The sequence below is a fragment of the Mustela lutreola genome, chromosome 7, assembly GCF_030435805.1.
Source record: "Mustela lutreola isolate mMusLut2 chromosome 7, mMusLut2.pri, whole genome shotgun sequence".
Lineage (NCBI taxonomy): Eukaryota > Metazoa > Chordata > Mammalia > Carnivora > Mustelidae > Mustela > Mustela lutreola.
The window spans coordinates 39,522,628-39,537,773 of record NC_081296.1 but is presented as its reverse complement, the minus strand read 5'-3'; the positions used below and the strand labels follow the sequence as shown (position 1 = coordinate 39,537,773).

The 15,146-nt window shown below is 43.8% G+C and overlaps 1 protein-coding gene and 1 long non-coding RNA gene across 4 annotated transcripts in view; one reads left to right on the top strand and one right to left on the bottom strand.

The window, feature by feature from the left end:
* The first annotated feature begins 2,633 nt into the window (after nucleotides 1-2,633).
* Nucleotides 2,634-15,146, top strand: part of LOC131835820 (uncharacterized) — a 35,766-nt gene continuing 23,253 nt past the window's right edge. For all 3 annotated transcript variants that reach the window (XR_009355370.1, XR_009355371.1, XR_009355372.1), the window contains exon 1: nucleotides 2,634-2,809. This is a non-coding gene — a long non-coding RNA (uncharacterized LOC131835820). The remainder of the gene's footprint in view (nucleotides 2,810-15,146) is intronic.
* On the bottom strand, nucleotides 7,552-9,981 carry RPLP1 (ribosomal protein lateral stalk subunit P1). Its single transcript, XM_059180527.1, is given in 5 exon segments — nucleotides 7,552-7,670; nucleotides 8,102-8,144; nucleotides 8,146-8,220; nucleotides 9,264-9,338; nucleotides 9,895-9,981. Coding segments are annotated over 5 exon segments (345 nt in total). The 5' UTR covers nucleotides 9,967-9,981; the 3' UTR covers nucleotides 7,552-7,590.

Sequence of the window (15,146 nt, the reverse complement as noted above, 5' to 3'; positions counted from 1 at the left end):
CACCCAGCCCAGGTATGCTCTGGTAAGAAAAGGTCGACTTAGCTAAGTAGCCATTCCTACGATTGGCCACGGTGGGGCAGCACTGAGCCAGCATCCGCAAAACAAACCCCCAAAATTCGCTTTGTAATAAGCAAAGCCATCCAGCATATAAGCAAGTCTAGCAATCCACTAAATCCATTCATCCTGAAAAACCCACATTTGGCTGTTTCCATAAATATTTAAAGGTGGAAAAATAAAAGAGCCCCTCCAAAAGCAGAAATGTTTTCTGTGATTCTCTTTTCAACTTTTTAAAGGGTCAATCCATCATATAAAAACAGCAAAGAAATACTAACATTTTTTGAACAGGAACCATGCTGAGTGTCTGACATGTACCATATCGTGTAATTCTGCAAGAACTTGATGAGGTTGGTGTCATCATTATCCCTATCTTGTAGGTGAAGAAACTGAGGCACCCAGAGTTTAGACAGCTCGCCTAAAGTCACACTGCCCTATTCAGGGGCACAGTGGGATTTGAATTAATCCAGGTAGTGTGACAGAGAGCATTTAACCTACCTCCTTAAAAACCTGTGGTATCTTGTCTGCACTCCTCCCAGAATCAGATATTGTATTCCCCATCCCAGCCTCCAGATAATAGCCAGCAAAATTTTTCTTGCTTTCTTTATTTTGAGCTAAAACTGTCTCCTGGTTGGTCAGAGCTCTTCCCTCCAGAGATACATAAAATAAGTTGGTTTTCTTCCTTTTTATTTTTTTTAAAGATTTTATTTATTTATTTTCTTCCTTTTTATTAAAGATGTATTAATTTATTTGGTTGACAGAGAGCACAAATAGGAAGAACAGCAGGCAGAGGGAGAGGGAGAACTAGGCTCCCCACTGAGCAGGGAGCCTGATGCAAGGCTTGGTCCCAGGAACCTGAGCTAAAAGGCAGATGCTTAACCCACTGAGATACCCAAGTGCCCCAAGTTCAGTTTTTCTTCTATACTGAAGACACTTCACTTTTAAAAAATTAACGATAGTGTTAACTATTGCTCCCCAACCGCCATCCTCTCCACCCCAAAAAACAGCCCTGTGCCTGGAACAAGTCATTATTCTCAATTTACAAATGTGCCCCATCCCATTCCTGCTGGTTAACAGCACGTGCTGGAATCTCCTGATGCAGAGGTTTAACAATAGATTAGTTACTTTAATTGGCTAACCTGTGCCCGAGAGGACAATGCCATTACCAAACCAGACTTAAAAGCTATTAAAAGTAATACATGGCTGTGGTTTTTAAAAATCCAAGCAATATGGAATGGATAAACTGAAATGGAAAATCTCACTCCCATCCTCTCCAACCCTTCTCAGAGGTAATCTTTTACTTTTTACTTATTTTTTGTTGGTTTTTTTTTTTTTCCTTTAACCCTTCCAGAATTTCCTTTACACATACAAACAGATGCATGTGAATCTTTTAGGGTCGTATTACGTATACTGGTCTTCAGCTTGCTTGTTTCACTTAACAAGGCCTTCTAGATATCGTTCAATAGCAGCACTCCTGTTAACAGTTACATGAAAGCCTCCTCTCAGGCAATTTTCTTCTCTTACAAAAATGCTTCATTGAAATTATACATGTATTTTTTGGATGGATTTCTGCAAGTGAAATTCTTGGATGAAAGAACACCTTTAATTCTGAGAGATGGAACCCAATCGCACTCCTTAAAAAGTGGTAGTAATTTACACTCCAATCAACAGTCCACTTTCCAAGTATGGTCAATGTAGCTTATTATCCAACTGGTTATTTGGAGACAGTTATTAATTCATTCTTTCAGACACCATGTTTATCATATACCTTGTACTTGTCAGGCACAGCACGAGCAGCTGGGTTTGCCCTAAACCAGGAGTTTCCAGTGCTAACCCACAGACTTCCTGGGACTGGTGAAAATGCAGGGTTCCCACCGCCTTCCGCCTCCCCCAGCTTTGGGTTCTTCAGCCTGTGCAGTGTGCAGGGGCCCAGGAAACTGGGTAGTTTTTGCTATTTGTTTCATTCGGATGTTTTGTTTTGGTTTGGTTTGGTTTGGTCTGGTCTGGTCTGGTTTTTACAGATGCCCAGGTGCCTCAGCTGGATGATGAGTAGCCAAAAGCAGAAGAAATCACTTCTTTTTCTGGGCGAAAACGCTTTCTGGAAAGGAAGGTGCTGAGAAGAGTCAGCACCTACTTCCCTAAAATAAAACAGGGAACTAGTTGGAGTGATATTAACTATCCATACCCAACCGCCCCTTCCCTCGAAAACCAGCTCTGGGGCAGGAATGGGTCATTGTTCCCAGTTTACAAATATGCCCTATCCCATTCCTGCTGGTTAGCGAAAGTGCTGGAGTTCACGGCAGAGAGGTTTCACAACCGACTAGTTACTTTAGTTCACTAACCAGCGCACCAGCCTGCGAAACCTCCACTAAAACAGACTTAAAAGCTATTCCTAGCGCCGGGGATATTAATGAGCATGCGCAAAAGGCTCCGCGGATCCGCGCGCCCCCCTAGTGGTCAATGGGCCTCGGTGCAATTGAGAAATTCGGCTTCCCTCGGCCACCCTCGGCTTTTAGCCCCGCCTCTCGTCCCGCCCTCCCAGCACGGACTTTGATTGGCGAGCAGCGGGCTATAAAAGCTCGAGCGCGAGGGGCCAGACTCTCAGGCACCTGTGCGGTTTGAGGAGCTTGCTTCTGTGGCGCGTGAAGTCGGGGTGGGCAGAGGACTCTTCATCCCGCCGCCGGCCCTCCGTCTCCAAGTTCGTGCCCCTTCTCCGTCATCCTAGACGACGTGGACGTGACAGGGGAGGTGACAGGTAGGTCACTGTGTCCGGAAGGCAATTTGCGGGGCTCCGGGGCGCCACACCTTTGCCTCTGCTTCCTCACCGGCCGAGAATTCCTGATTCAGCACTGAAGCCTGGCTGGGGCCTCACCTGGGGATATCTCCGGACGCTCTTCCCTTCGGTTCACGGAGCCGGAGCTCTCGGGTTCCCACCTGAGGGCCTGGCCGCCCACACCTGTACCTGGCAACCTGGAAGGTGCGTATTAAGAGGGGAAGGAAGGAAAGGAGGGAGGAAGGGAGGAAGCTCGCCGTGGGGGGCAGGCTTGGTTTTGTGCTCCTGTACCGGCTGCCACAATGATAAGAACATTCACTGGTCCAGAGACTTGGGTTCCAATTCTGGCTGTCCCATTCCCTGCTGCTGGGCCCCGAATTCCTCGTGTGTAAAAGGGGAGGGTTGGACAATGTGATGAATGCATATTGAACACCAACAATGAGCCAGACACGGTGATAAGTAATGAGGATACAGGTGAGCAATGCAGGCAGCCCCATCCCCAAGCTTACTGTTTGGAGGAGGAAGATACTGACCAAACTGTCACAAACGCATAATTACACATCTACTCGAAGAAGCGTTAAGAGAGGGAACTTGCAGCAGAGTATTTAATATAGCCTGGGGTGGCCTTCCTAGAATTGACTGGGGTAGATGGTCAGTGGCCTGGTGAGAGTGGAGAATAGCAAGTGCAAAGATATGGAAGGTGAACACACATTTTTTTTTTTTCATTGTATTTGGATGTCCTAATAACCCTCAAAGTATACAAGCCAGAAGGGTGGAAGCTGTGGTGAGTTCAACTATGTAGAAGTTAGAGGGTTATTTGGAAGCCCATAACTCCTTGAGGGATCCTGTGAAAATACACGATGGCCCTGACCCCTTGTCCTTCTATAAGCGTTCGGGAGGATTGTTTGTTTTGTTTTGTTTTAAAGATTTTATTTATGTATTTGACACAGATCACAAGTAGGCAGAGAAGCAGGCTCCCTGCCAAGCAGAGAGCCCGAGGGGCTTGATCCCAGGACCCTGAGATCATGACCTGAGCCGAAGGCAGAGGCTTAACCCACTGAGCCACCCAGACACCCCAGTTCAGGGAGGATTGTTGAATCAGACCTGAACAGCTCAGGTTTCATGATGCAGGCTGTGGGGTGTCTGCAGTCTGACTCTGAGGGGCCTCTCCTGGCTGCTTCAGAAGAACCAAAAATACCAATGCTCTCTTGAAAGTGGCTCGTCTTTACCTTTAGCAGAAGGTAAAGGCTTGTTTGCAAAGATAAGTTGGAGAAGAGGCTTGTACAGTGACAGGAAAAAAATCAAAGGTCCATCACCATACCTTACAAAAGCGCACGCGGGGAAGGGACACCATGTCGTGGTAGAACTAGTGGAGACAACGGAGGTGGCAGACCCCGCTTTGCCTGCCATTAGCTATGCGAACCTGGCAGGCACTCGGACTCTCTGAGCACCAGTCTGCTGTGTGACCAGGGTGAATTCACTGCTTCTGACATGGTCAAGTTCAAAATGGGAAAACCTGTGGAAGTTATTTAAACTCTAAAGCATTATGCGACCAAGCTCATTAACACCTCGTTCACTTTGTTCTCTCAGAATTTTACTGTATATGCTCCTTCAAATTGTGAGGAGAAAGAATTTGACATATTTTATTTGAATTTGTAGCAATATACCAAGTTGTTTTGTTGCATAAATATTTTGAATTCTTTCATTTTAATTAGAGTGTTTCTCTTTTCCAAAAGGTGGTTTTAGAATTTCATGTGTGGTTTGCTCATCATTTTTAGAAGAAAGGAAAAAAAAAAAAAAGGAGTAAAACAGTTGACAGGAGCTTTGAATTTTTTTTATCCCATTGTGCAACACATTCAGTGACAATATGGATTTTTTAAAAAAAATTGTTGTTCTTAGATGGCTTGTCAGTGAGCAAGTCTGTTCCTAAAATTCTCCCCTACACCTAATCCTGGCTCCATGCTGATGCAAGATTATAAAAGGGGCGAGTGAGCCAGCCTTGGACCTGGGTATGCTTTCAGTGGCCACAGGAGAGAGTTGAACAGAATCTTGGGAACAATGGAACTTTTTAAACAAAGTATAGAGTATGTTTGGTGAATAATCAGTAGCATGAAACCAGTCATGAGAAACCAAAGCTGCTGGCTGATTGCAGAGGACTGACAGTGGGCAGGGAGTGTCTGAAGAGCACAAGGCTTAGGCTGGCTGGACCGAGGGATTCTGAGAACCAGGGATGCCAGCTGTGTTCTTTGTACCTTACACAGAAGGGAAATAGCATCTGCATACCAGTGAGCATTGTTGGGCCAGTCCATTCCCCAACATAAACTAGGTATTATTCCCATTTTGCAAAGAAGAAATTAAAGGTCAGGAGAACTAAAAAGGCAGTGGAACTGGGCAGACTTTTAAACTCAGGATCAAATGAATAGAAGGTTGGCATTTCTGCATGTGTCGGTGGGTCTCCTACTTTATCAGATCATTCTTTGGAAAGGTTCTTAGCTCTACTTAGGGTTTTACTACACTGAAAGATTTCTTTTCAAAAGCTGGGCCCACCGATGAGGCCATGTTTGCATTGGAGTCTTGCTATAGCGCACATTTGTCATTGTATAGAGTTTGGGTAACTGAACTTGGTATTTGTGTCCCAATCTACCACTTCATTTACAGCTGTTCTAGATTCTGTTTTCCTTTATGTTCCTGTTAAGTGTTCTCTTTAATCTATTCAAGGTATTTCCTTGGCTAAGGGAAGTGTCCATATTCCCTCCTCACACTTAAGTGCTTCCAGAACAGAATTTCAGAAGTCTCCAGAACCCAGTGAGGCAGGCCCTCTCATTATAGATGAGTAAACTGAGGCAGGAGGGGAAAAGGAGCAGGGACATGAGGAAAGATGCTACGAGCAGGCTTTGCAGAGTATCGTCTGAATCCTTCTACCCATTTACTAGTCTTTACCTCATGTTAACCTCTGAGCTCCCATTGACCCACCTGTGACATGGGTCTTACCATGGGCTTGTTATGCAGAATGACGGGACATGCTGGAGATCAGCACAGCACTGGCTGTTAGCTGATGAAGATGAGGAGGAAAAACACTTAAATGTGTGTGTAGATCAATCTTTGGGTAAGCTCTTCACCCATGGGGCTTGAACTTATGACCCCAAGACCAAAGAGTTCCATGCTCTACCAAACCAGCCAGGCGCCCCACAATCACTTTATGACCCATTTCTCACATGCACAAAATTTTAATGACAGTAACCTCTAAGTACTGCACTTCTTAAGATCTTAAAATAACCACCCCTTACCTTACTTAATCCATCTTATTTTTGAGCTTTAGGAAGAGGGCGGTGTGCTGTATGCAGTTTACCAGGACTTGTTCTTAATCTAACCTTAAGAATTCCTCTATATCCACAGCTCATTTTCACTGCTGATCATTGAGGATCATTTTATTTTCTAGCTGATGGACTTGAGGTTTTTGCTGTCTTCTAAGTACTGCTTTAAACATTCCCAAAGATGCATCCTGATGTCCTAACGTAGTTTCTCTTGGGTAATAATGCACAGAAGCAGAATTGCAGGGTTGTGTTCAATTCTGTGAGGTACACCAGCCACTTACCCATCTGGTTCTAAACACTAATGGTTTTGGACAGTGGACATTTGGGGCCATGACATCCTGCTTTTCACCAACTCTTGATCTCTAATAGAGACATCTAATAGATGTTCAGGTGCCTGGCACCTAATAGGTGCTCTGAAGACAAAGTAACCACGTTCTATAAATCCAAATCTTCGGGTCCCCTGGCATTTTGAAGGGAACCAGTCTTCATACCAGTGCTCAGCCATCCCCTTCCCCAAAGGTTACTTTTTTAGTGTCAAACTCAGATTTGAATTTTGGTTTTAACCTCTTTGTGTAAATGGGGACTCAACCTTGAATTTTCTTTTTTTGAGAAAGAGAGCGAGAAATCAGAGTAGGAGGGAGAAGCAAATTCCCCACTGAGCAGGGAACCCGATGCAGGGCTCAACCCCAGGACCCTGAGATCATCACCTGAGCCCAAGGCAGAAGCTTAACCAACTGAGCCACCTAGGCGCCCCAACAAGCCTGAATTCTCACCACTTCTTCAGTTATTGCTGAATTCTAAGCCCAGGGATATAGCAGTACTCTACCTCTGATGACTCGGCACAGCTCAAAAAATTTGTAGCCAGGATTTTACTTGGGATTTTTTTTTCTTTTTAAAGATTTATTTGACAGAGAGAGGGTGCACAAGCAGGGTGAGTGGGAGAGGGAGAAGCAGGCTCCCTGTTGAGCAGGGAGTCTGATGTGGGACTCGATCCCAGGACCCTGGATCCTGACCTGAGCCAAAGGCAGATGCTTAACCAACTGAGCCACCCAGGTGCCCCTTACTTGGGATTTTTAAGAGGCCTTGATTATACCAGAACCACCGACTCTTACTCCTGTCAAGAAGACAAACCCTGTGGTCATGAACTCACACAGGTGACTCTGACAAGGCATCTGCTCTGATCTCTCTCCCACCTCTCCATGCAGTTCCACACGCAACATTAGATATTCTTGGCACAGCATCTGACTGGTGCCATATTTCTCACCAGGAGTTGGTGGTGGCAGGGGGCAATACCAGAAGAGGTCATACCAGAACAGGGTCATACCAGAAGAGGCTGGCAGCCAGTGCTGCAGAAAGGAGATCGTCTGTACAATGCACATCCCCAAACAATGGGCAAAACCAACAGCAACCAAGAGTTCAGCTTTTTATTGAGCAGCTTACACAAGCAGTTTAGTCAAAAAGACCAAAGCCCATGTCATCATCAGACTCCTCAGATTCTTCTTTCTTTGCTTCCATTTTCTTCTCCTCAGCTAAAAAACTGAAAGTCAACACTTGCTAAGTATTTTAAACTCCAAAGAGCTCCAGGCCCCTCAACTTACCTGGTCAAAAATGTCCTAGCCTTGGTTCCAACCATGCCCCTGGCTATAGGGTTTCTATACATCATCTACTCTTAGCAAATTAGGTATTATAGGCATCACTGCTCTTTATCTCCACTCCTCCTTCCAATTTTTTTTTAAAGATTTTATTTATTTATTTGACAGACAAAGATCACAAGTAGGCAGAGAGGCAGGCAGAGAGAGAGAGGAGGAAGGAGTCTCCCCTCCCAGCAGAGAGCCCCATGTGGAGCTCAATCCCAGGACCCTGAGATCATGACCTGAGCTGAAGGCAGAGGCTTTAACCTACTGAGCCACCCAGGTGCCCCTCTTCCTCCAATTAAAAAAAAAAAAAAAAAAATGCCTACCTGGGGCAGCAGTGGTAGAAGGAGCAGGACCTCCTGCTGGCGCCAGCACCACCTGCTGGGGTGGTTCCACCAGCTCCTCCATTGGAGATGAGGCTCCCAATGTTGACGTTGGCCAGGGCCTGCAACACACATGCATACGCTGATCACACTTTTTCTGGCCTTTTGTTACAGCACTCCCCCCCACACACATCCAAAGGTACCCCCGTCCCCTGAAGGAACAACAACCAATTCCCAACACTATATCGTTCTTCCTTCTCTGGAGTCTCCCAGTGACATCTGGCTGCTACTTAGATTCCCCAAGACTTAGACTAGATTATGACCACACAGCTGAATTAAAAATTAGTCACACACACAAAAAACTAGTCAAGCTTTAAATCTTACAATTGCATTGCCATATTTCAGTAGCAAGACAGAATAACTAATTAATTCCTTCCTTTTATAGGTGAGAAAACTGGCCCCAAAATGCTGGTGTAAGTTGTTGGCAAAAAAACTCATGCCTCCTTAAACACTCAAACCAGGATTCTTTCCACAGTTCCAGATCTCCTCTTAACAGTGAATTCCATTTTTCATACTGCTAAGTCCAGGGACTTTATTAAAGAGGAGGACCTTTACTAAAGGCACAGTGTTTTCAATCATTCAGAACTCTCTGGACACAACGTGAAGAGATGAAGCTAATAGCCTCTTGCCAGAGATTAACATAAAATAGGAAAGATAGCCAGTGCCAAGTTCCTTGGGTAGGAATCTTGTCTTCGTTAGTCTTTTTATATCCCCCCAAAATAGTAAATGGCCAACAAAAGGTCACTACATCCAATTTCCATGAAACCAGACTATCATGCAAGAATAATGTGCTTGGAACAACATGGGCGATATTATCCCCTGGGTGGCCGATTTAAGGAGTCATTTGATGCGCATGTGTGTATACCATATATATATATTTATGAATGTCATGGTTTCAGAACAGAAGCAAAGAGAAACCTGACTGAAATCAAGTAAAAGTCATAAACTTTAATTAGGCTCTAGATAAGGAACTATGAGGAAATACCACTTAAAGATCCAGTGGAATATCGCACTTTTCAGCCTTTTTAGTGTTACACGAATACCTGACTTAATCAGTAATGTCCCAGATTTGCTTCTCCCCATCACTTGGCTGCCCTCACCTTACCTTTGCAATCAAGCCGGGCCAGAAGGGTTCAACATTCACACCCGCTGCTTTAAGGAGGGCATTGATCTTATCCTCCTAAAAAACAGCAAACCAAAGTGTAGTTTTCGTAAACGTCTCCAAAACACTGCAAACGAAAGACATTCAAAACGTGTGTCCAAAACCGTGTTTAACCACTTCATAGATTCTACCTGTATTTCATGTGCGCTTATTTAAAACTGACCCTTTCGTACACTCTTACGATCACCAGCAAAGGGAATGCACCCGGCTCCGGTGTGCCAGGCCCCTCGCAAGGCGGCGCATCGCTTCCTTTTCGCAGACAGGACTTGCCCAAGCCACGCCGCTATTTTAAGTTGCGAGTCAGGGCCGGAGGTAGAGCAAGCTAACGTGCTCTCCACATCCGGCAGCCTGGCCCAACAAGGCCTAGTAAGAGGAGCGCAGGAATTCAGGGCCACCAAACAGGGAGTGTCCCAGGTGCGGTTAGGATGCCCTCACGCCGCGGAAGTTTCGCTGAAACAAAACCCAAATACTCCAGTCCCCCAGGAAGCTGGAGCACGTGGGCCCGCCCGCCGCTGGGCCCCTCTCCCCCGCCTCCGCCGGGGATGTTGATGGCGCGGGTCTGGCACGCACTCACCGTGACCGTCACCTCATCGTCGTGCAAGAGGAGGGCCGAGTAGATGCAGGCGAGCTAAGAGACCGAGGCCATGATGCTGGCGAGTGCTGAGCGGACGTGCCGGCGCGGTGCTAGTCGCCTGATGAAGTGATGGCCTCCCCCAACACGGCCTTTGCTTGCTCGGAAGGACTGAGCATCTTAGCGGGCAGCTGAGGGAAGGACATTCCGCGCTTGTGCAGCCTTTTTTTTTTTTTTTTTTTTTTTTTTTTAAGATTTTTATTTATTTGACAGGGATCACAAGTAGGCAGAGAGGCAGGCAGACAGAGGGGGCCGGGAAACAGGCTCCCCCGCTGAGCAGAGAGCAGGACGCGGGGCTTGATTCCAGGACCTCGAGATCACGACCTGGCCAGAAAATGCTTTAACCGACTGAACCACCCAGGTGCGGCCAATGCGCCTCTTATATAGATCACGGGGGCCAATCGGTGCCCGGGCCTGGCGGAAGAGGCGGGGCGAGAACAGCCCGCCCGGAACACGTTGGCGCCTGCGCATAAAGCGCAACTCGCTCGTTTGCGAGTTGAAAAAATTGGTGGTTCTTGAAATTGCAAGGTTTTTGGGTTCGGCTAAAACTCAGGGCTCCTGAACAGTAAAAATGCTTTTAGGAAAAAGATATCTAGGTAAATGGATTTCACCCCCATCGACCGTAGCCCGTGTGACACTATTCGGACATGTATAGACGTCGCCAGCCTCCCGGAGCTGTGCCCACCTGGAACGCAGGAGCTAAAGGTCAGCTTGGAGGCTTCTGGTGCTTACTTAGCGCGGCGTCTCCGGTCCTGAAGCGGTGGGGGAGGAAACGGGCAGCAGTGCCATGGGAGCGCCCACTGTGTCCCGGGCGCTGAGTCCCACTCTACAAGGGTTCGTTTAATCCTCACCCAGCGGAAGGGGTAAGCACTGTTACTATACGTATAAAACATCTATTGGGAATGGAGGGGAACTTTCCAAATCCGTTTCAGTTTTTGTAACTAAGGCACTCCGTGTTTGGGTGGAAGTGTCCTGAAACTGCCCTTAAGATGTTCAAGACTTTGTGAAGCAACTGCTGTCTAGGGGCTGCGTTGCCATTTTGTATCTTTTGAAGCTTAATAAAAATTGGTATTGGATTCATATTGAGAGTTGGGCTTTTTTTCTATTTTTTTTTTTTTTTTTGAGGTATCATTGACATGACATTTTTGTTTCTGGTGTATAGCATAATGATTCGATATTTGTGTGTCTCAAAACGTACATCAACCATTTTTTCTTTTCTTTTTTTAAAAAACTCTACTTATTTATTTGACAGACAGAGATCACAAGTAGGCAGAGAGGCAGGCAGAGAGAGAGGAGGAAGCAGGCTCCCCGCCAAGCAGAGAGCCCAATGGAGGCTTGATCCCAGGACGCTGGGATCATGACCTGAGCAAAAGGCAGAGGCTTAACCTACTGAGCCACCCAAGCGCCCTACATCAACCATTTTTAAGGTCTACTCTCAGCAACTTTTAAATATGAAACACAGTATTATTAACTATAGTCACCATGTTGTACGTTATATCCAGTGACTTGTAACTTCAGGTTTGTAACTTTTGAGCCCCTTCACCCTTCCACCCCTCCCTCTGGCAGCCACCAGTCTGTTCTCCGCATCTATGAGTTCGGTTTATTTATTTTTGTTTGTTGTTTGGATTCCACATGTAAGTGAGGTCATACAGTGTTTGTCTTTCTCTGACTTGTTTTGCTTAGTATAATGCCCTCAGGGTCCATCCATGTTGTCTCATATGGCAAGGTGTTATATTTTTTTACACCTGAATAATATCCCTGTGGGTGTGTGTGTGTGTTTGTGTGTCACATTTTCTTCATTCAATCGCTGATAGACACTTCCGTTGTTTCCGTGTCTTGGCCATTGTAAATAATGCTATGGTAAACATGGGAATGAATATATCTTTTCAAATTAGTGTTTTTCTTCTGATAAATACCTGTGGGAAAGGCTTGATCATATGGTAGTTCTGTTTTTAATTTAGGTGGGAACTGTACTGTTTTCCACAGCATTTGCATCAATTTATATTCCTACCAATAGTACACAGAGGTTTCTTTTCTTTATATCCTTGCCACCACATGTTATTCTTGTCTTCTTGATGACAGCTATTCTAACAGATGTGAGGCAGTATCTCCCTGTGGTCTTAATTTGATTTCCCTGATGGTTGGTAATGTTGAGCATTTCATGGGTCTGTTGGAAAAATGTCTATTCAGATCTTTTGTCCATTTTTAATGGAATTTTTGTTGATACTGAGTTGTAGGAGTTCTTTATTCATTTTGGATATGAACCCCTTTTCAGATATATGATTTACAAAAAATTTCTCCTACTCAGTAGGTTGTCTTTTCATTTTGTTGATGATTTCCTTTGCTGTGAAGAAGTTTTCAGTTTGATACAGTCCCACTTGTTTACTTTTGTTTTTGTTGCCTTTACTTTTGGAGTCAGATCAAACAATCTTTGCCAAGGCCACTGTCAAGGAGCTTACCACCTTTGTTTTCTTTTAGGAGTTTTATGATCCAGGTCTTATATTCAAGTCTTTATTCCATTTTGAATTAATTTTTGTGAATTGTAAGATGGTGGTCCATTTTCATTCTTTTGTGTGTTGCTGTCCAGTTTTCCCAACACCATTCATTGAGGAGACTGTCCTTTCCTGATTATATATTCTTGATTCTTATGTCCTAAATTAATTGACCATATATGAATCAGTTGATGTCTGTGTCGTTGTGTGGTGTGTGTGTGTGTGTTTAAGATTTATTTCAGAGATAGAGGGAGACAAGCAGACTCCCCGCTGAGCGGGGAGCCTGACACAGGGCTCAATCCTAGGACCCTAAGATCATGACCTGAGCTGAAGCCAAAGAGTCAGATGTTTAACTTACTGCACCACTCCAGACACCCCTTAATATCTCAAACTTCTAAACAATTTTTTAAAACTATCAAGCTTTCTAAAATAAAACTTGTTTTGAGTTTTCATCCAACTCCAGAAGCAATTATAGTGGAATTTGGGTGGAAAAAGGTAAAGCTACTGAAAAATTCGAACATTTCCAAAGCCAAAATGAATCTGTCTAAAACATAGTCATCCCCCTTCCCTGCCCCCAGTATACTTCAAAATAAAACAAAACAAAAAACTGATCTGGCAAATATGATACATCAACACAAAACAAAATATTGCCTGTCTTAAACTATACTAATAAGGAACTTTTTTAAAATCAGTGTTTTGTCCTCCAAATTGTTTTCTAACTATAGTAGCAAAACCTGAACCTTAGAGTATAAGAAAGGTAAATTATAAGTTCTTCTCACTTATAAATGTAAACACAAAAATCTAAAATGTGAATGTCAGTTACATCAGTAAAACTGGAAAAACTAAAAGATCAATAAACTGAATGCAGTACTGTATATCAAAATATGGTATACCATGACTAAGGATAGTTCAGTGTAACATCTATTAAAAAGTAATCCATTAATAAAGAGGAAAACTAGATGAAATTCTTATAGATTCAGAAAAATGACTTGATAAAATTAACCATTAACATAGACTCTTAGAAAATTGGAAGAAAAGATAACTTTCATATCCTGATAAGATATCTCCTAAAAATCTACAGCAAACACCATACGTACTGGTGAAACTTAAAACCTACTCTTTAAAATCAGGAACAAACAAAGATATGTCCTTTCCCTGCTTTACTTCAGTTACTATTTTACAGTTTAGCCATCTCCATAAGACAAGAAAAAGAAAAGTTATTAAATTGGAAAGTTGTGAACTCCACTATTCATAAATAATATGATTATTTATTTACCCAGAAGTTCCAAGAGAATCCATAGGCAAACAAATCAACCTAGATTCAAGATTAATACACAAAAGCCAGCAGTGTTTCTTTTTTTTTTTTTTTTTTCTTAAGATTTTATTTTTATTTATTTGACAGAGAGAAATCACAAGTAGATGGAGAGGCAGGCAGAGAGAGAGAGAGAGGGAAGCAGGCTCCCCGCCGAGCAGAGAGCCCGATGCGGGACTCGATCCCAGGACGCCGAGATCATGACCTGAGCCAAAGGCAGCGGCTCAACCCACTGAGCCACCCAGGCACCCCAACCAGCAGTGTTTCTGTGTTCAGCAAAAGTCAGTTATAAAATGTAGTATTAAAAATTATACTTCATACAATAGCAACAAAAATCATAGTTTCTAGGAGTAAATCTAACAACTTATGCATGATCATTATTTTTAAAATTATAAAATTTTAAGGAACAACATCAGAGGCAATTTAAATAGAATGATATACCATATTCACAGATGAAAGGATCTTAAAATGGGTAATTCTCTTCAAATTATGTCATTTCAGTCAATATTCCATTAGGGTTTTTGATGAAATTTGACCAGTTGTCCTTAAAATTTTCATGGAAGGATCAAGGACCAGTAAAAATGAAGACAGTGCTTTATTTATTTATTTTAAAGATTTTTATTATTTGTATTTATTTGTCAGAGAGAGAGAGACCACACAAGCAGGCAGAGTCGTAGACAGAGGCAGAGAGAGAAGCAGACTCCCTGCCGAGCAAGGAGCTCCATTCGAGACTTGATCCCAAGACCCTGGGATCATGACCTGAGCCAAAGGCAGCAGCTTAACCGACTGAGCCACTCAGGTGTCCCTATTTATTGATTTTTTTAAGACTTTATTAATTTATTTGACAGAGAGCTAAGCAGGGGGAGTGGCAGACAGAGGGAGAGGGAGAGGCAGGCCCCTCCCAGCTGGGCATCAGGCTTGAACCCAGGGCCCTGGGATCGTGACCTGAGCAGAAGGCAGATGCTTAATCATCTGAGCCATCCAGGCGTCCCAAAAGTGGTGTTTTAAAGTAATAAAAGAGTTCACCTTAAATGTCAGTTCCATGGAGGGAACACACTTTGGTTTGCCACTGCATTAATTGTGCCTAAAATTGTGCCTGACACATAGGGGGCACTCAAATAAATACATGCTGAATGAATTAAAGATGTGTCATTTACATGCAAGTAGATAAACAGACCAAGAGAACAGAGAACCTAGAAATCCACTGTCATACATGCAGGAACTGAGTAAGTCAGAGGTATAACTTTATAAATGGGGAAGTGGAGTGGTTGGTTAGGGGAAGAGTGCCTTTTCAAAAAAAAGGAAAAGATACATAGGTTTGATTATATTAAAACTGAAAACTACAAGCAAAAAAAAACCCATAAACAATGTCTGAGAAACTCTGACAGCCC